General features: G+C 37.9%; 1 protein-coding gene across 6 annotated transcripts; it reads right to left on the bottom strand.

The window, feature by feature from the left end:
• Position 1: 1 nt before the first annotated feature.
• Positions 2-19,293, bottom strand: RAB5A (RAB5A, member RAS oncogene family). 6 transcript variants are annotated; one of them, XM_040546110.1, is made up of 7 exons: positions 19,251-19,293; positions 18,951-19,162; positions 8,987-9,236; positions 5,631-5,782; positions 4,657-4,779; positions 2,364-2,457; positions 2-866 (listed from the first exon to the last, which is right to left on the bottom strand). In XM_040546110.1, the coding sequence occupies exons 3-7, from the start codon at positions 9,147-9,149 to the stop codon at positions 751-753; spliced, it is 648 nt and encodes a 215-aa protein (XP_040402044.1). In that variant the 5' UTR covers positions 9,150-9,236; positions 18,951-19,162; positions 19,251-19,293; the 3' UTR covers positions 2-750. The 6 variants fall into 6 exon arrangements, with proteins under 6 accessions (XP_040402044.1, XP_040402041.1, XP_040402043.1 ...); XM_040546107.1 differs by lacking the exons at positions 18,951-19,162; positions 19,251-19,293 and adding exons at positions 10,666-10,740; positions 15,076-15,097; XM_040546109.1 differs by lacking the exons at positions 18,951-19,162; positions 19,251-19,293 and adding exons at positions 10,666-10,740; positions 14,859-15,089.
• Positions 19,294-19,451: the final 158 nt, after the last annotated feature.

Below are 19,451 nucleotides of genomic sequence, written 5' to 3'. Positions count from 1 at the left end.
ACCAAGTTTGTTGTGGTTTTACTTGAAGAGCTCTTTACAGTTTGCAAAGGAAAAAAAATCCTATGTTGTAAAGTTGAATTTACTGGTTTGTACCTTCTGAACAGATTAGAAATGAAGTTAAACTTGATTTATCACTATCCTCTTTAGACAACTAACTGGGTTGATATAATTTACATACAGTGTACCAACTAAAACTCCACTTTCCTGCAAGCATAGGGTTCTTAAAATTGTTAATGCAAGTATTTGTAATTAAATTATTAAACTATGGAATGTATAACTAAACAGTAGATACCTGCAAAAACAACTGGTTGCATCAATACTGTGAATAAGTTTAATTTTTAGATCCTGTTTCTAAAACTGTTTTAAAGCACAATTGAGAATTATGAAAAGTTCAAATTCTATTCATTTTAACAGTAATCAGTATTGAAGCTACAGGAACTGGCCAATTAGGTCCATCGAAAGTAGTTCTTCTATATCCCTAATGGTGAGTGATTTTTAAAACCTTTCAACTGAAGGAAGTTTATTCCGCTTCCATCACTCCTCTACTGCTGAAACATTACAGACAGTGGCAGATACATGCATGTTAAAATTTTAGGTCAAAAGGAAATTCTGTATCATAAACTTGAGTATTATTGTAAGTCTCTTCACTGTTTGGAAGCTGTATTGGGCCAGGTTAAGCACTCCAATTCCATGGTTATTAACAGTTAGGAAGCAGAAGAATATTCAGAACAGTTTAAAGCAATTGATGTTTTAGTTACTACAACATTGACTCTTGGGTTGTTGTGTGGGTTCAGTAAGGTCTACTCCTCTTCCTCTGGCAGAGTTGGCTCCTGTACTCTGTGGTTCATTCTTTGGCAATTTTTTTGCTATAAAATCAACAAGAAATAATAGGTAAAGCTGAGATTGTTCTGATGTTAAATCATTTGAGTACATGAATAGTCAGCACTTTATTACTCTATAAGCATATCAATATAATCACTATAAAATCTGATTTGATTCAGCGTTTTGGTAATAAAAGAAGCTAAGACACTTAACTTCTTAATGATTAACTACCTTATCTGATATTTAGAAGTGAAATGCTTTAGTACCTTGAGCAGTAAAAAATATTTGCCCAGGTATGCTATGCCAGTAAACGATGGCTCTTGCTTTAAGATCAGGATGTTAGGGCTGAAAGATACAGAAAGACTGAAAAGGGATAAAACAGACAGAAATTGGTCAACCTACTGCCCAGCTAACTAGACAGAGTAAGTATTGCTTACAACATAAGTAGTCCTCAGCATTAAACCAAGTTGTGTTCCCCCTTCCCCTGACCCCACCCTCAAGCTGTGCCCTATCTTCTGTTCTTAGGAGTCAGTTGACTGTGCCAACTTCTTTTCTGTCCTTGTAGCTCAAGTGCACCTTCCCAGTCAGTCATGAAAAATATTGCTGACAAGCACTACCCTTATAAGCAGCAGGTCTTTCTAGCAATTTTCTGACAGAAAGGTAAGTTCTACTTAAGAGGACTTAAATGGGGCTGTTTTGCCCATGTTATCAGGACCCAATCACCATCCCTGTTCTACAATTTGGCTGCGGCCAGCTTTTTAAAGAACTTTTTCCTAAAAGGAATGAAATACAACTATAAGAACAGGCAGCAGTATGAAAATTAGCACATCAAATGAGATAAACTCAGTTAACGGAACCCAAGAGTTCATGTGACATTAAGCTGCAGAAACAGTATGCAGACACTGCATCAGTAGAAAAATGCCTTCACAACACTGCAGCATTAGATTCTAGTTTCCAGATTCAATTATCATTGTCACATAAGAGGTATGTTATTCTAAGTTCCACACCTTCCCAAGGCAGTATGCAACCCGCTGCAAAAAATGTAACATTAACAGGCACATTTGTATATTTGCTCTTACATTCTTATACTAATTTGATAAACAAACCCTAGGTACATTTTATGATTAAGACAAGGTATTTGAAACTTTCAGTGGTTAAGTATACCATGAGAAAGGCATATTTGGCTTTCTTTTTTGTCTGTAATAGCAACTACAACTTAATTTTGCTCAAACTTGAAGCAGTACCACCAATTGTGGAGTCAAGACAGTTATACGAAACTTGCTGACAGAATTAAAATTAATGTAACCTTGCGTAGCTATTACAAGTTAATCCAAATGTTGAGGTGCTTGACAGAAGACCTCTGCAAACACGCTTCAAGTAAATTTTTCTGACTTATCAGCATCATGAAGGAGCTGAAGGGGACTAAGGAAACTTCAGTAACACAAAGAAAAATGATTTACATGGAAGACTGAAGGAGCTTGTGATGATACAAATCTCAAGAAAACAATTCCCTTAAATTCTCAGTGTGTTCATAAACTCACCAATTGCCATAAATATTTCATTTACGTTCATAGATGTTTTGGCAGATGTCTCCATGAACAATAAACTGTTGTCATCTGCATAAGCCTGTGCTTCCTGAAAGATAAAATAAGAATCATAGAATAATTAAGTTTGGAATAGACCTCCAAGATCCTGATCCAACTGTCCCCCTGCCACCAATATTACCCACTAAACCACGTTCCCTTCTTTAAACACGCCAAGGGACGGTGACACCACCACCTCCCTGGGAAGCCTGTTCCAATGCCTAACCTCCCTAAGATAAATTTCTTCTCAATTTCCAGCCTGCACACCCCTCCCCCCCCAGTGCAGCTTAAGTACATTCCCTCTTGTCCTATCACTAGTTATTTTCGAGAAAAGGCTGACCCCCCAGCTCACCACAACTTCCTTATCGGTGGATGTAGAAAGAATGCATAAGAATGCATTAGTTAATTAAAAAAACGAAACTCAGTTACTACACACTGTACTTTTACTTCTAATAAGGGACAATTTCTATTCCATTTTGAAAGAAGGTTTGTTGAAACACTCATGATAATTTATTCGTTAGCTACGAAGAAGTTATGACTCCATCAAACAATTAAGCATTCAGAAATGCAATCTTAAAAAACCTTACTTGTCTTAAAAACATCCCAGACTAAACCTACCGCAAAACATAATAATAGAAGTATTTATTAAAAAGACAGCCCCGATTCAAGACACTAGCTGTGATAGCAAGAATGAATACGCTCTAGGAAGGGCCATCAAATGTCAAGAAGTCTATTATCACCCCTAGAAAGAACGCAGTTTCTGAAGCACCTTGAATCTTTCAGCCGAGGCAGATTGATCAGAACAGTTTCTTTAACCTGACAGAAATTCACTATAATAAAACAAGTTAGGAATGTCAAGAGTCTTGCCACGTTATCTCTTTCTCTAGTCTGATTTTCATCTACTCACTCTGTATTTCAGTTCCCTATTTTTGCCACTTCCTGTTAGCCAGTTCAACTATGAATCCCTAGTGTCTTATGATTATGTAATTGCCTTTGAATTCATCAGGAAATCTGTAAAAAGCCAAACTAGAATACCTACGATGAAAAAAGAGAAAAACATCTGCAGGCTTCTATATTCAATTAAGTAACATCTGCTAAGACCCATGTAGCTGTATCTGAAGTAACACATTGACCAACACCTAGAAATCTGCATTGTGTCGTGCAGTGAGAAAACATTATCAAGCCCATGAGAAGACTATGAATCCATGTTAACAAGAAAACCTAACATTCAAAAAACATTAAGAATGCAACTGTAAGAATAAAAAACAGTAAAGGTAGTTCTATGTTGATAACTAAATTTGATTACTTTTTTGGACTGTACACGTACATGATTTGTTACATACCACAATTTTTCACCAAATTTTTCCATGATTTAGTTTTATGGTACAATTGACATGGAAGTATAAAATTAGAAAACCCTAGATGTTAAACTCTGGCCAAAAAATACCTAAAATTGCTGCTAATCTTCATTAACAATAATTCTAAAGTTATGAAAGGATTCATTACTGTACACAGCAGTATCTCACACAATGACACCAAATAAGGATTAAAACAGTAAGAGAATTAATGACTAATAAATATGATCTTAAGAAAATTGATTCAAAAAAATTGATTCAAATTCAATCAGTCATGAATAAACCAGAACATCTCTGGTGAGTTTTTATTTGCTTTGCAAGCCGTTTCCTGATGACTTGGTTAAACTTTTTAGAAAACAATTATGGAAGAGAGCGCACAGGTGTATCAGCTGTAACAAAAAAGAATACCATGAAAAGCACAATTAGAAGTTGAAACACTGCTTCAACAATATGCCCTAAACAAGTTAAGGGTGTCAATCACCTTTGTATCATACAATAATCAAAATTCCCCTGCTGACAAGGCAGAGAGAATTGGTTTGCATATAGAGTTTGTTCCTAAACTATCTCATCCATTGACACTCTAGTTACTGGTAATTTTGGATAGAAGGCAGGAGAATAGAAATTCAATTAGCCTTTAAAGATACGCAGATGAATTAGTTATTCCTCAAAATCAAACTTTACTTATTCAAAAGAATAAGTCTATTGGTACATATCACTCATACAGAAATAGACTTTTCAATAGTATGTAGAATTCAATTAGTCTCAGCTGACGCTTATATTTAACAGCATGACCTCTGTAACAACTAGCTAGCCTATGCAAATAAGCTCCTCAGCAGGCTTATTTACTTTCCACTCCAACAAAATGCTATTTCTATAAACAGAAGTTACGTACATACCTGAAAATCCACAGCTCTTTTGTTAGCTAGATCAGCTTTGTTTCCTGCTAAAGCTATTACAATGTTAGGACTTGCTTGTCGCTGAAGTTCCTTGACCCAATTTTTCGCTCTGGCAAAGGACTCCTGTAAATGATTGCAAAATGATGTAGCTTGAGTATTATCATCCTTTTGTGCTCACCCATTATCCTAATCTGTTATCTCTACTTCCAGCGAAATGCCAACTGATGCAAGGCTGCTACCTTTGTCCAAATAGGACAACTCCAATTTGCCAACAGTCACATTTTTTTAAAAAATATACTCCTAGCTTAGTTCTAAAATATGCTTATATGGGACAATGCTGAAAAAGTAAGTAAAGATAGGAAGATTTATGTAGCCCAAGTAAGGAAAGAACTAGTTAAGCAAGAAAATAGGAATTTTAATTTCTCCTCTGAAAGATTCAGGTTTATGAATATATTTGAAGAGTCTCAAACATTTTCTAACTAATAAGAACTGGCTACTACAATAACAGGATGCCAGGTTTTTGAGGGTTTCGGTTTTTTAAGTCTCATTTTACCAAAAGCAAATGAAGCATATCTGATCTAAGTTCAGATACGAAGAAATCAAATAATGTGAGGTTATGGTCTCAATGGTTTGTGGTGCCTTTCCAACCCTTACATATTACTTGCCAGAATAATGTATTAAAACTTCTTTCACAAATAAATTGTCACTAGCAGTGTGGTAAGGGTAACAGTTCGAGTCAGATGAAATGATGTAAAAGTAGGTTTGAGAAACCTCTGCAAGGTTTTTTTTTTTCATGTAGAAATGCTAGAAATGGTCTTTTGGCAAGAAAAATTTCCAGACAATTTAACATTACATAGCCCAACATTACATGATCAATTGATACAGACAAGTCAGTTAAAAAAAACAAACAAGGAAAGAAACTCAAGAGCACTAAACTTCCAAATCCCTCTTGTACCTCTTTATATTGTACTTACCTCATTTGTAATGTCGTATACAACTATAGCTGCTTGTGCTCCTCTGTAGTACATGGGTGCTAAACTGTGATACCGCTCTTGCCCAGCTGTATCCCAAATTTCAAATTTTACCGTTGTATCATCAAGACACACAGTCTGTGTTAGAAAAGCAGCTACAAAAAAGATAGAGGTGCTGAAACCATAAATCTGCTTCTATCTACATATTCATATAAAATTATATTACTCACAGAGATGCATCAGGCATGATTTCCTTGACAGTTCAAGCCTATTATTAAAATATAACAGCTCTGAAGCTGGTAGATTGGAACTGATCAACAGAGAACAGTTCCTTAAACAACCAGCCTTTCTTCACATTAAAGACATAAGAAAGCAATAACTCGAAAGATTTTTTTTTTCTAATAGTGAATATGAGTAACCACGACTTCTCATATCTTCTAGATACATTTCATCTTGATACAACAGACAGCACTCCTTCATGATATACTCCAACAGCTCAGGTATTTACAGTTCTACACTCCATTTACATTATTTGAATAGCATGTTAAAACGTTGATTTGCAGCTCTGACAACTCCACCTTTGCTAATGATTGTGGAAACAAATCACTTCTGAGAAGTCCTTGTTCGTAAAGCAGCCATACAGGTGTATTTTTCACCAAGCAATCTCAAGAACTACTTTCAAAGCACAATTTTCACAGCCTTCAGTTTCAGGGAAACTTATATCCATTGCCACTACAGCTGAATATATTTGCATACCTAAAACCTGGATCTGTCATTGCCCCTAAATAATGGTCTTCTATTTACAGAAAACAGTGCGTAATGGATACCAAGTCTTCAAGCAGTTACTCCTAGCAGTATTTTCCATTCAGATTACAGTTACATATTACAAATACAAGGGTGAATACACACATGCTACAGAAACCACATTAACGAAATTAAGCTAGTACCTCAATGAAATGCTAAGGGAAGCCCCCTAGTTGGCAGAAATGGGGGACTCATCACTAACCATACTCACAGAGTGCAGCCAGTTTAAACCAAATGCCTGAAGTGGCATGGACCAACAGATGTTAGCCTGTCCCAAGCACTCCAAGCCATTGTAGCCTATGAATCACTCAGGAACTGCTGCAACTTTTGACTCAACTTGTTACAATAAAACAAAAAGCAAGTCAGTCTTGCTTCACAAAGGACACTAACTACCATAGAGAAGCTGACAAGTCAGTGGTCAGATGCTCCTGCTTCAGGGGCATTAGCATCCATTGGAGATGAGCAAGCAGGTTGGAGAAGGGAAAGGCTTTGATGTTCCGATGTTAAATCACTAAGTTTCTAAGGGCTAAATATCCAAGCACTGGTAAAACAGGCTCCTCTTGGTAGCTCCCCAAGCAGCCTAGAACCAGAAGACAGACCAAAAAACCACAACCAAAACACGCTGCACCATACTAAGGGTTTTCTCCTCAACCAGCTGAATGTTATATTTCTCCAAGGCAGAGACAGGAATGCTAAATGAGTGAAATTTGACGTTCTTAAAGGTATTCTCTTCAACATAAGAACGTACTTACACTCCACAAATGAAGGGATGTATTCAGGAAGAGAATTAAAACACCGGTTTTATTCTGGGCCACCCTCTTGCTTTTGTTGAAAGGAAGCTTTCAACCACCACAAAAATGTCAATTAATTTCAGCAAACAAGGTATCTTTCTTCTATATTGCAAGGCCATACTTAATTGATAATCAACTGTGTTAAGGATGATAAGACTTTCAAGATAATTAACATCAATACTTTCGTCTTAAGCAGCTAACAGGCACCGCTACACTAGTCTGAAGTGGAGAAGTCCAGTTATCAAACCCGACCACCGTCCAACATGTCTGCCTTGAACTGCACTCCTTCAGAAGTTCTTATTCAGACTCTCAATGCACATAAGCCTCCCTTTGTTAAAAGGCCTTTCTGTATACAAAGAAAACTATGCCTAAAGCAAATACAGGCTACAGTTGCACAGCTTTCTCTATAGAAAACTTTCTGAATCCCAACATGGCTGCACTTAGTATCTCTCAACTGTATTTCAGCATTTCCTTGCTTCTGTTTCGTGCAGAAGAGGAATAAGTTAATACAGAAATTACACTAACGTGCATATATTTGAGCTTGGAGTTCAGTCTTGTTTAACCTTTGTATAGCTTTTAAACAGTGAAATAGAATTTGAATTCTCTCTAATTCTACCAAGACACTAAAACAAGAGAAAACAAAAAGGAGGTTAAATGAATTAAACATTACTGAACTTTTCACTGAATATAGTGTGTTGGTTTTTTTTCATTTTAAAAAAGCTGATATAATGAATTAGCTTGTCAATATATCATTGGGAATGCTCTCTATACTACCACATAATATATGAAATAATACATAAGTCTTTCACACTAACACCCATCCCCAAACCATTATAAAAAGTACAAAGACAAAATTGAGCATTAGTAAGGCTGCTAAAGGAGAAAAAAGTGGTTCTCCATTTATGCTGACAGATATACAAAATAAATACATCTAACACCTAGAAACAGGGTAAAAAGGTGATGTAATGAAATTTAGCTTGTCTTCATTTTTCTAAGTTTTGTAGATTTTAACATTTTGACAACTGTTCATATGTAAAGACATGGATGACTGAAAGGGCTTGCCATAAATATTATAGTGAAACAACCTGATTCATGCAAGCAGCAACAGGAGCTACAGGACAATACTGACCAATCCATATTTTGTTTAATCTGTATGCCATTATGCCATTTTAAGAATATGTTTAAATTTATCAAAGGAAGCTCAGTAAGCACAAACAACTTCAATACACAAGTTAGCAGAAGAAAACGGGGAAAAAAATGAAAACAGCTCACAGTTACAAACAATCTTTTTTTTTTTGACTTCTTACAGTCAGCACAAGGTTTTTTTCATGTTGCAAAATGTAAAAATAGCACATTAAATCCTGTGATTGATGACAAAGAAAGGTATATGTAGACAGATAGCAAGTTCTCCCAATTCAAAAGCAAAGCCAGGCTGCATAAATACCACCAGAATCTTTTGAAAAAAATGCATACAGAACAATTAAAAGAGCCACACACAAACAAAATTCCACATAAAGTCCACTTCTCAGAACTATGCAGTTCAAGCACACGTTTACTTTCTCCACTTTGACATGCATGTTTCCTACAGCCTTGTGCCAACTACAGTTTTTATCTTGGTAAGTCACAGTTCTCAATAAAGAGGTGTAGGGCTCAGATTTGATCCTTGCTGTCAATGACCCATTCTCAAAGTGCCACTGCATTCAAGGTTGTCAATGCCAAGAATATAAATTCAATGTGAAAAAAATAAAAAGGGTAAATTCTCACCTCCAATTGTACTTTCTTGAAACTCATGAAACTGTCCTTTTACAAAACGAAGCACCAAACTTGATTTACCAACTGCAGACTCTCCTAGAAGTACTAATTTGAATTGGCAAATTTTATTTCCAGCATTTGGCCCATTGGGTCTTGTTGCTCCTCGATTAGCCATGTCCAAACTAGAAAGAAGTCCTTTGTTTCAAGTTCTTGAAAGCAAGTCCAGGATTCAGATCTCAGTGGTGCTTCTGCTGGTAACAGCCTGGTTATGAAAAGACAGTGAGTAGTATTAACAAGCAAGAAAAATCTAATTCACCAAATGCACCAAGGATTACATATAACATTTTACTAATGCTAAGCAATACTCAGAAGTCAGTAACAGTAAAGAATGCAAAAAAAAAGTGAGGAGACTATGGAAATCCCAATCACTGCACCAAGTTCTCTGCAAGTACACTTTATCAATTCATATTTATAATTTATAACAAATGCAATTTCCTTAGATAATGCTTTGAACATCAAGATCTGTACTTTTTAATACCTTTCCTAGTTAAAAATGTACTTTTAGAAGTAAAACCAGAACGCTTTGCACATGTGGAAAAATTTAGTCTTTTGACCACTAAGAAATCCAGATTACTTTGTGCATCAAATGGTAATAAACTGAAATTTCCAGAACTAATTTCTACATCCTAGCCAATTGATACGTATAAGAGATCTTTGTTAAGAACATGTGTTAACAGTGTATTCCTTAGTGTATCTGCTCTCCTTGTAAATTTCTTCAAAAAAAATCACAGTATTTATTCATATGGACAAAGAAGCCTTTAGTCTCTGCTGTTCTCGCTTCCAAGCCAAAGACATATGCTTTTACACACTTAATAGTGGAGATTAAATCTTTTCACATGTAGACACTAACGTATGAAAGACTGGAATAATATTTTCTATATTCCCTTTCTTCTCACTTCCCAAAACAAAATTCCAAGCAAGCCTGCAGGAAGAATACTCAAGTGATGGTGACTCAACTCTCAGGAGAAAAAAAAAAGCTTCTTCATTTATTGAAAACCCCTTGGCCTACAACTTTGTCCTACTGTAGATGGTTACATATTTGAATTAGATACACATGTTGAAGATACAGCTTTTCTAGCGTCTAGGATACAAGCAAGTTAGTTTGGAGCATATTCTCCCAGTGCGGAGAATGGTTTTAATATTGCAAAATGAAGCAAATTTACTACCTTCAAAAAAGTCTTGCTCTTTCTTTGTTATAGTAAAGCTACTACATTTTGAACCAAGTAGTAGCCTTAATCATTAGTTATCTTCCCATTTCAAAACATCAAGGACAGCTAAAACAATTCTGTATCAGGCAGCTGAGGATTCCAGTTTGCTATACACCTACCTCAGACAATAAGCCTTCATTCTCCTTCCTAACTCTCCTTCTGAAAACTCAGGACAAGTTCTGAGGAATAGACTTCTTCAGAGCTCTAGCAGAACCCCATCCTCCACTAAATATTCCCTTCTACCCAAGTTTCACAAGCATTATGTAAGAAATCAAAGCATAATTTCTTCACTAACATACATTTAAAATAAACTGATATTTTATTTATCATTGTAAACAGAACTTGAATATAGGTCCTAAAACAAAATATTTTTCAACGTCTTTAAGATGCTCCTGTTTGGTCATGTTGTTCCTTTTCCTATACCTCGAAATAATTTAACTTCTTCCAGGTAGGATATTCCAATCTTGTATTCATCCCTGTCTGCCTTGAGTTTGTGACCTGTTTGACAGTTATGATATCCTTAAATCAACAGGGTTTTATTTTGGTTGCACAACTTAACTATCTACTTTTAGATATACATTTTCTCAAACACACAGAAGAAAGTGTGCCACATTGAAAAATTTTATAGTAAGCAAAAAACCCCCTGCATATTCCACCATCATTACTATTAACCCCTATAATTACACATTAAAGTTTTGTCATTAAATTAGTATTGGTTTAATATTTTAGAATACAGGAATGGATCTAGTTATTTTCAAAACAATATCAGACCTTTCATCCTTATAACATCAAAAAAATCATGCACAGCTGGTGTGTTGGTTCTCAGGCAAGATTTTTTTTCCAAGTTGTGGAGCAACTTGGATAAAAGTGGACCAGTAACAAGGAGTTAATCTCTCCCAAATTATGTACAACAGGAAGCAGCAAGGCATGGCCAACAAATAGGTAGCCCAGAATCCTGTTAGTGATTTGCTTATCCTTTCCTTTGGAAAAGTAATGAAGACAATTAAGTTTTTTTCTGTTTTAAAATGAAACTGTTTGCACTGTAGCATTCTAGTATGTTTAGGTAGCCATCAAATAATTTTAAACCTTTAATCTTAATTCATGTTTTCTAGACTCTGGAGCATTGACTAGGACACAAGGGCTAAATCCAGTGACTGACTGAGTTACTCTTTGGAGCGAATGATTTCTAGATGACATATAGTGAGGAAATCAACCTACCACACTGGTTACTCTCTCTGATGACTTTTTTGCTCATTGCCTTGCACATTAGGAAGAAAAGGAGACATGACAAAACAGGCAAGACTGATTTAACTCACATTTGTTTCAACTGGTCACTTAAAGCCCTTCGTTACTCTGACTATGCATCTTACACTTATAAAGCAGTTTTTACTACCCCTTGCAAAACTCTTTCAGGACCTAGAGATGAAACAAGTTGTCGAGACAAATACTGAATTTTTATGGATGTTCAACCAGAAATCTTCAAAGTTCACACACCCCTCCCCCCTTTACCAGAAATCATTCTGGACACTCAGGTATTGTGCAAAAATATCCACCTGTCAAGCTGACAGACATCACACTACTTCCAAGGCCATTGAGTCCTGAAAACATACTGCAAACATTCTTCATTCAATAGGTGCATCAATACGTCTAGTAAATTAACAATAAAACGTACCTACCACAGTTGTACCACACAGTTTTTAACAGCTCAGGATAAAAAAAAGACTGAAAATCGGACAGAGCATACCCAACTGACTTCAGTATATAAAAGTCACTATCATCTTCCATAGGAGTGCATGAAGTCATCACCTTTTAAAGTTTCAAATTATATTGAAACTGTTCAGTAAATTCAAAATCATCATACAAACATGAAAAATGAGGAATACTTTCTTAATCTGAAGAGACGTGGCACAGGTATGACATAGCCATTACAGAATGATATTGACCTTTCTTTTTAGACTGGTGTGCTGAATGTAGTAGAAAATAGGATGTAAAAGCAGACTTCAATACTACAGACCCCACGTATGCTCCAAGCCTCAGGCCACACTTATTTTCCAGTTCTTTAAGTCATCTGTAAAATACTAGCTTTAGGAGGCATAAGAAAGCACCACGCAGAAGACAGGAATACTACTTTCAGTACCCTGCAAACACAAACTACAAATTTAATTCTTTTTTGACAAATTGCTTTCAAGGCAACTCTGAACACTTCCTTCAAGAGCTCAGCAGCTGTACCTATTTCTTACTCTTAGCTTCAGTCAAAGTCTCCAGGAAAAGATCCACCAAACTGCCCCCATCCAACCCTGCCCCTGCCAGTTTTGTATACTGAGTAAATTTCGTAATCTACTGATGTGTTTGGAATATCTGAAGAAAGAAAACCATAAGACATTTTCATTCATCTACACAAAAAGAAGTATACAACAGTTTGACTTCAACCGGTACATCTGGATGTAAGGAAGTTACTTTTACATAAGAATCTGCTGAGGAAAATACTATGAAAGTTTTTAAATGTATGTCCTCATATGAATAGAAATGGAACAGATTGTCTTACTTGTATGGAGTTTAATGTGAGAACTCCATCATATACTAGTAGGCAAGGACCATTTTGCAGTTGTGGGTACTACAAATATATAGCTCCTTCTGGTGAGTAGGAACTTTCACTCTTCTCCTGAATATCCCCCACTGGGATAGCATCTCCGTGATGAAATGCCAAAATAACAAAATTTACAGCATACGATTAGAAACATACTTCTGTTACCAAGTACTCCTACCAAGCAATTTACCAGATGCTGTGTACTCTCATCCCTTTAGAAGAGAAATTTCTATTCTGCTAGGTAATCCTTCCTTGTTAATGATTTTTATTTATTGTAGAGAGAGAAGGATCATAATTATATTCATAGAACATCCCATAAAATTTCTTACATTTGAGTCTGTGAGTAGAATTCCATCAGTCCTAGCCAATACCTACAAACTCACAACTTAATGGAATAATTCACAGCCATTTAAGCATTCAGATCAGTGCCTATTTTAAACAACAAGAAAGCTAATAGAGAAGTATCAAAACAACACTTGTGTCAAAAGCCAACCTACTAAAGGGATTAAGACAGCTAACACTGTTCCCACAATGAATGTGATTAAGTGCATAATTAAACACAAAGACCACAAGAAAAAAATCATGATAGATTTAAAACTGGAACATTCAACCACTTGAAAAGACTTCATATTTCAGAGCAAATAACAATGTTTCTTATCGTGAGCATAAGTAATATTGTAGTAATTTCTAATTCATGAACAGAGAAAGATCATGTAACAGGGAGGTGTCAACCACTGAATAATTTCTTTATACTAACTACCTTCACTGTTTTAAAAAAGAAGGTATCTAAATAAAATTATTTATTAAACACTCGCACTAATGAAGTTTTCTGTTATTCCCTTCCAGGGTTGACAAAATTAATGTGGCATCTTACTGCAACATTCAAGATGCTGTACATGTCACTATCTAAATATTTGTTGTATTTAAAACAGTTTATATTGAAACGTAATGAGATAGTAAATTACAGAACTGAATCAACACAGTCACTGCAAGAAATTCATAGCTTTCCAATTAAATGTAATAGCCATCTCATCAGCTCATATGAATGAAGTATAGTACTAATTGCTTTGTGATAAACTGGTTTATTATACAGGAAACATAAGCAATGATGACTGTCCTATCATTGTTTCTAGCCACCTTGCTTCAGCTAATATCTACTTTTTACTGACATTTCTTATTACAAGATAAAAATACCACCTAGGCAGGCCATCTATCCTGCCTGCAACACTGAGAAATCACCACCAAATTGGAAAAAAAAAGTAAAAAAAAGATGTCATGCTTTTTATTCGGTCTTAATAATATGTGGAGAGAGCTCTGTAATTTCAATTTAGTTAGCAGGTCAGTCTGTCTTCCATCCCCAGGCTATAAAAGAGACAAAGGTAGGAAAAAAAAATCCATGTAAGATGTTGAGAGAATAGTGGCCTTTTATGGGCCTATTGTTTGAAACAGCATTTTGATAGCCTTTAAACAATTCAGCTCTCCTTGAAAACGCATAAGGACAGAGGTGTGTTCCTGCAGGATACCTTTACCTCTAGTTCCAGCTAAGCCTTAGGCAGAGCACACACCGTACACCATGCCCGCCGGTGTCCCCTGGATGGCGACGTACTATCTTTTCCTTCCCATCTTACTCATCGCCCCCTTCTCCAGCCACAAGCGAAAGGGAAAGCGAAGGCCCCATCACCCCACCTCCCCCTGCACACCGCACAAGGGACTCACGGGACACGACCCTGCCTTGGCAGGCAGCCCGGCCGGCGACAACCCGCAGCCGAGGAGCCCCCTCCCCGCTCCTCGGGGCCCTGCCGCCGCCTCCCCTCCCCCGCGGCTCCCTTCCAGGCACAGGGATAAGGGGAAGTAGGAGAACCGGGGGCGCCATTTTGAGACGGCGAGAAGCGAGAGCGGCCTCCGCTGCCCGCAGGCCCACCTCAGCGGCCCAGCCACCCCGCGGCTCCTCACACCGGCAGGGGAGCGCCCTCCGAGCCCAGCCCAGCCCGGCCCCTCCTCAGCCGCCGCCGCCGCCCCCCCGCCTCACCCGGCCACGCACGGCGTCTGTCTGCCCGTCCCTCTGTCTGTCCGGCCGACTGGGCTGGAGGAGGAGGAGGGTGCGAGGAGGGCAGGGGCAGGCGGGGAGGCGGCCCCGCGGTGGGGGGTGAGGGGCGGGGGCGCAGCCGGGCCTCACCCAGAGCCCGCCGCCGACTGCCACCGCCTCCTGCGCCCCGACCCAAACACCCGCACGCACGCACACGCACACGTATTTCCGCCGCCGCCTTCACGTCACGGCCCGCACGCCGCGTGCGCTTCCGGCTCGCGGCGCGTCCCGTGGCCCCGCCCTCCCTGTCTGTCTCTTCCCCCCCCACACCCCCCCTCCATTTTCTCTCCCCCCTCCCCGCTGAGGAGGTGGGCACGCATCAGGCCCTGCCTCCTTTCCAGCGGCTACGCAGGGCATGCCTAATCCCAACGGGAATTTAGCTCCTCTAAATTGAGCCCTCACCAATAAAGCTTCACAGATAGGCTCAATATCGAGTGCTAAAGCTGAAGCGAGCACGGTGCCGATGCAGACAAGTCTCCCCTGCTAGTAATACACGCACACGTTGCGTGATGTTGGGTGACGCACCCTGCTCAACAGAGCGTTGGGCACGCATCATCCATGTTCTGCGCTACTGGGGCGTTGTGTGGCGCCTCGGCAGTCCTGCGTGCCTTTTCGGTGTCTAGCTCAGGAGGAATGTTGAAAGGTTAGAAGGTGATTCAGGGAAGGCCTGTAGGGATGGCGAAAATGGCTGGAAAACTTGCCTCACAGTGGAAGAGGCGAAGACCTGCTGACCTTGTCAGAGAGAAGGGTATGCATGGTGTGGTGCCACGCGTTGGACTTCTGTGTTAGAAGCAAAACAGCAGCAATAAATATTCTTCAATCAAGTACATTTAATAAAAGCCAACTGTGAGATCTTGAAGGAAACCCAAAGCAAAATTTATAAGAAATTTAATAAGTTTATCAAAGTTGTACCAATGATTAAGTATCATTAAATGAAAGTTGTCTAGATAATCCATCACTGGAATATTGAATCAAAATTTGATACTATTGCCCTCTTAAAATACACTTTAGTTCAACCACGTGAGAAAAAGTTCTTTCCATCCTAGGCAGACCCAGCATGCATATAAACAGTTTTGGATGAAAACAAAATATTACACAGTAAATCTTTAGAATGACATGAACTTAAATAGAATTTAGAGAGCAAATACTTATGTGGCTGCAGGTGCCTGCTGGATAACCCTATGACTGTAACACAGAGCTACAGTCTCTCTCCTGCTCTGTGAAACTCCAAATCATTCACAGCTGGTTGAAACTGACAGCAGGAATTGCTGTCAGCCAGCTGGTCAGAAAACAGCAGAGATTCACTGTGAATGTATGAAATAGAGGCAGGAGAGCATGCAGCAGTAATTAAATGAGTAAGTTTCATTTACCATATTTCAGGCTCAGTGAGTCCATGAACGTTAGCAGTGAAGACGAGTTTCTTCTGTTGTAGTCTGGATTAATAGCCATGTAAAAAAAGGCCTGAAATCACCAGGGCAGCCATTCCAGTGATCATGTTTTCATATTTTATGTCATCTGGGGTCATATGTCATTGTTAAACTACCAAAGTGAAACTTTGCATTGGATGATGTTAAAAAAAAAATATTATGTCAGTAGGTCATGATTTCACCAGATGGGGTTCTGTATTTTTCAGCATTTCTCAGAGAATTTCATAATATGTTCTGTTCAATCTCTTTGTATTTAAATCTAAATATAGATGTGTAATAATAAATGAAGTTGTCTTTAGATGTGCAGAATCTCTTTATTCTGTTTGAATTTTCTTATTGGTTTTACTTCTCCATTTTTTTTCCCCCTCATGCATCCATCTGTTCCAATATCCTCCCTTCTGTCTTTCCTCTATCACTATTTGTGTGCATTTTCTTTAATCGTATCATCCATTGGTTTGGTCATATCATAGCATATAGAATGTATGCAGCACACAAAAAGCCATAATTTTCTATCTGTAAATGAGTTGAATAAAAACAAACAAACTGAAAGTAACCACGCACTAACAACAGCGAAGGATATCAGCACAGATAGTGTCCATCAAGAGTTTCACAAAATTTAAAGCATTTTACATCAAGTTCTCTGATCTTAAGAGACTTCAAAGAATTTACGAACTTAGAGAGTACTGTGTTGGCCATCTACATCAGCACCACAGAATGAGAACTGTGTTGCAGAACGTTGGCTCTTTCTGCTTCATAAAGAAAAATACACATTTTATGTGGTTTCCATTGCTTAGTTTCAGCCGGTGCAAGATGGCACTGTAGTGTGGGTATTGGATGTCAGAAAATAGTGGTAACATTCAGATGACAAACACTATTTATCAAGAAGTACTTCTATAGAAAGGAATATTTTTCAACTTTCTTTCAAAACAGTTCTCTGGAGATCAGATTTTTTTTAACACAGGAGATGACAACTTCACACTGAAGCTAATTTGACTCAAGAAAGATTTAATTTTTTTTTTTTTTTCCTAAAATGGAGTATAATTTTTTGTTAATTTGTTAGCTTGTCTTTAAAAATTATTGATCTTTCCTACCCTGCAAATGTTCTTCCTACACACCAATTAACTTTCAATCTATGAAAGTATGAATATGACACTGATTCCTAAAATAAGCAGAATTATAGGCAGAAGGGGCACCCCTTTTATTGGATGCATATGCATAAATTTTTGAGTTCACAGTTTTTATCAGCATAACGAACTTAAGAAAATACAGGTTAAAAAAAAAAAACACACACTTTTAAAAACACCTTTCTCCTATTGTGTATCTACTCATAATTCTCAGCATATTATGCTGAGAATGCACTCAACCTGGCTTCTACCTGGATGAATCTTGACTTAATTTCATATGAAGGCAAACTGTCTCCATATTCATCTAGAACTATTTTGGTTTCATTTCTGTTACCTCAAGGTTCACATTTTAAGGAATATATATACGTGTTTCCTAACAGGGAATTAAAATATCTATGCACTTATTTCAACTTAATAGTGAAGATTTTTTTCTTTTAGTTGTAGGAGGTGAAAGGGATGTACTCATCTCTACCTTTTCAGAAGTGAGTTTTCTATAGCATAGACTCTGCAATAATAATTTATGATAGAAGCAGCTCCTGCAGATAAAAATGTTTTCCTGCTTTCTTTGGCAAATGGTTGTATCCCTATGGAAAACAGCCAGTGAGGCATCATCCTCTTCCGCAAATTGGCTAGCAAGTGAGCGCATTTTTAATATCAGGTAAGATAGCTCAGCGAAGCATGTATATTGCTAGTAGGTTTCAAATTGATTCATAGGAATCCTCATCTCTGTTGAAAAACACAGGGGAACAAAACAGAAAAAGCTTGACTTGTTACTGCAGTAAGTATTGCTTTCACATTGCCAGGTGCTGTTTTTCTGACTTTGATACAACCCACTCCAGCAGGGCTGGGTGGATTCTTTCAATTAGCAAGTGCGGCCACCTACTGGGGAAAAACACTAAAATAAAGTCACAAATAACAATGTACAAAGTGGTATACCTTGAGTACAGGCAAATAGCTAGGTAGAAATTCAACAAACAAGACAATAAAAGTTCAAGTTCTGGCTTCAGCTTTATCTTATTCCCTCCCCTTGCCGCCATATAATTTTTGTGATATTACACTGCTCTTCCTCAGAAGAAGTAGCTTCCTCTGCTGGCAGCTTTACCTGTGCCAAATTATTCCTTTCAGTCATATCAAATTTGTCCCTGATTTCTAACACCTGCAGTTTTGTTCAACTAACAATTTAGCCTTTACAAGACAGAATGGTACCTGACAGAATAACAGGTCACAAGCAAAGACATAACCAATCACTTTCTTTCACTTAATGAATTACAAATAATTACTATATTATTTGGCAGGAGCACTCTAAACTTAAAGGTAGCAACAAAAATGATTGAAGGAAATATAAATGAACCAAACATTTTAAGAATTTGCTGAAGCTTATTTCCCAAGTGATTGTGTATATTCTATGTTAGTAGTTTCTATTAATGAAAAAGGGCACCAGCAATGGTCAGAGCTAAATAAGAGCTGAAGATAACGTATGTTACCTGGAGAAGATAAAACAATTCTCACATGTGCAAGCTGATCACACCACAGGTACGTATTGCTGATGCCCCTGACCGTTGCAGCAGGTTGTCAAGTGTCCCTAACGTCTGGTAGGCAGCTCACCAGAAAGCAGTCATCACTGGCCTCCAATCTTGTGTTTGTAGGGCAGGTTCCAGGGAGTTCAGCAGTCATTGAGCCGCCTTCGTGTAAAATCCTGATCAAACAAATGTTAGAGCTGCGACTAAAATGGCAACAGCTGGTAATGTTTGTTAATTAATTACGGGTAAGATCTGTATGTTTACCTGAAATCAGCTTTGCCATCGTAGGAGGATGGAGAATGGAACAGGATGTGATTAAATTTAGACGTTTTGCTGGGAGGAAAGTGAGCATTTACTAAGCGTCACCTGAGAGCGAGCTAGGCTTTCTGAAAGCATCTGGGCTTCTAAGCGACAGTGAAAGTTGGTCGGGTTTACTAAAGCTGCTTTTCTGAGCTAATCCCTGTC

Source organism: Cygnus olor, chromosome 2, assembly GCF_009769625.2.
Source record: "Cygnus olor isolate bCygOlo1 chromosome 2, bCygOlo1.pri.v2, whole genome shotgun sequence".
NCBI classification, from domain to species: domain Eukaryota; kingdom Metazoa; phylum Chordata; class Aves; order Anseriformes; family Anatidae; genus Cygnus; species Cygnus olor.
This window is presented reverse-complemented; position numbering and strand designations above follow the sequence as displayed.

Excerpts from the sequence above, each read along its gene's own strand:
- RAB5A (XM_040546110.1), bottom strand. The coding sequence starts at position 9,149 with ATGGCTAATCGAGGAGCAACAAGACCCAATGGGCCAAATGCTGGAAAT. Across the intron at positions 4,780-5,630 it reads TATACGACATTACAAATGAG|GAGTCCTTTGCCAGAGCGAA; the intron begins GTAAGTACAATA and ends AATCATTTACAG. Across the intron at positions 867-2,363 it reads TGAAATATTTATGGCAATTG|CAAAAAAATTGCCAAAGAAT; the intron begins GTGAGTTTATGA and ends TTGATTTTATAG.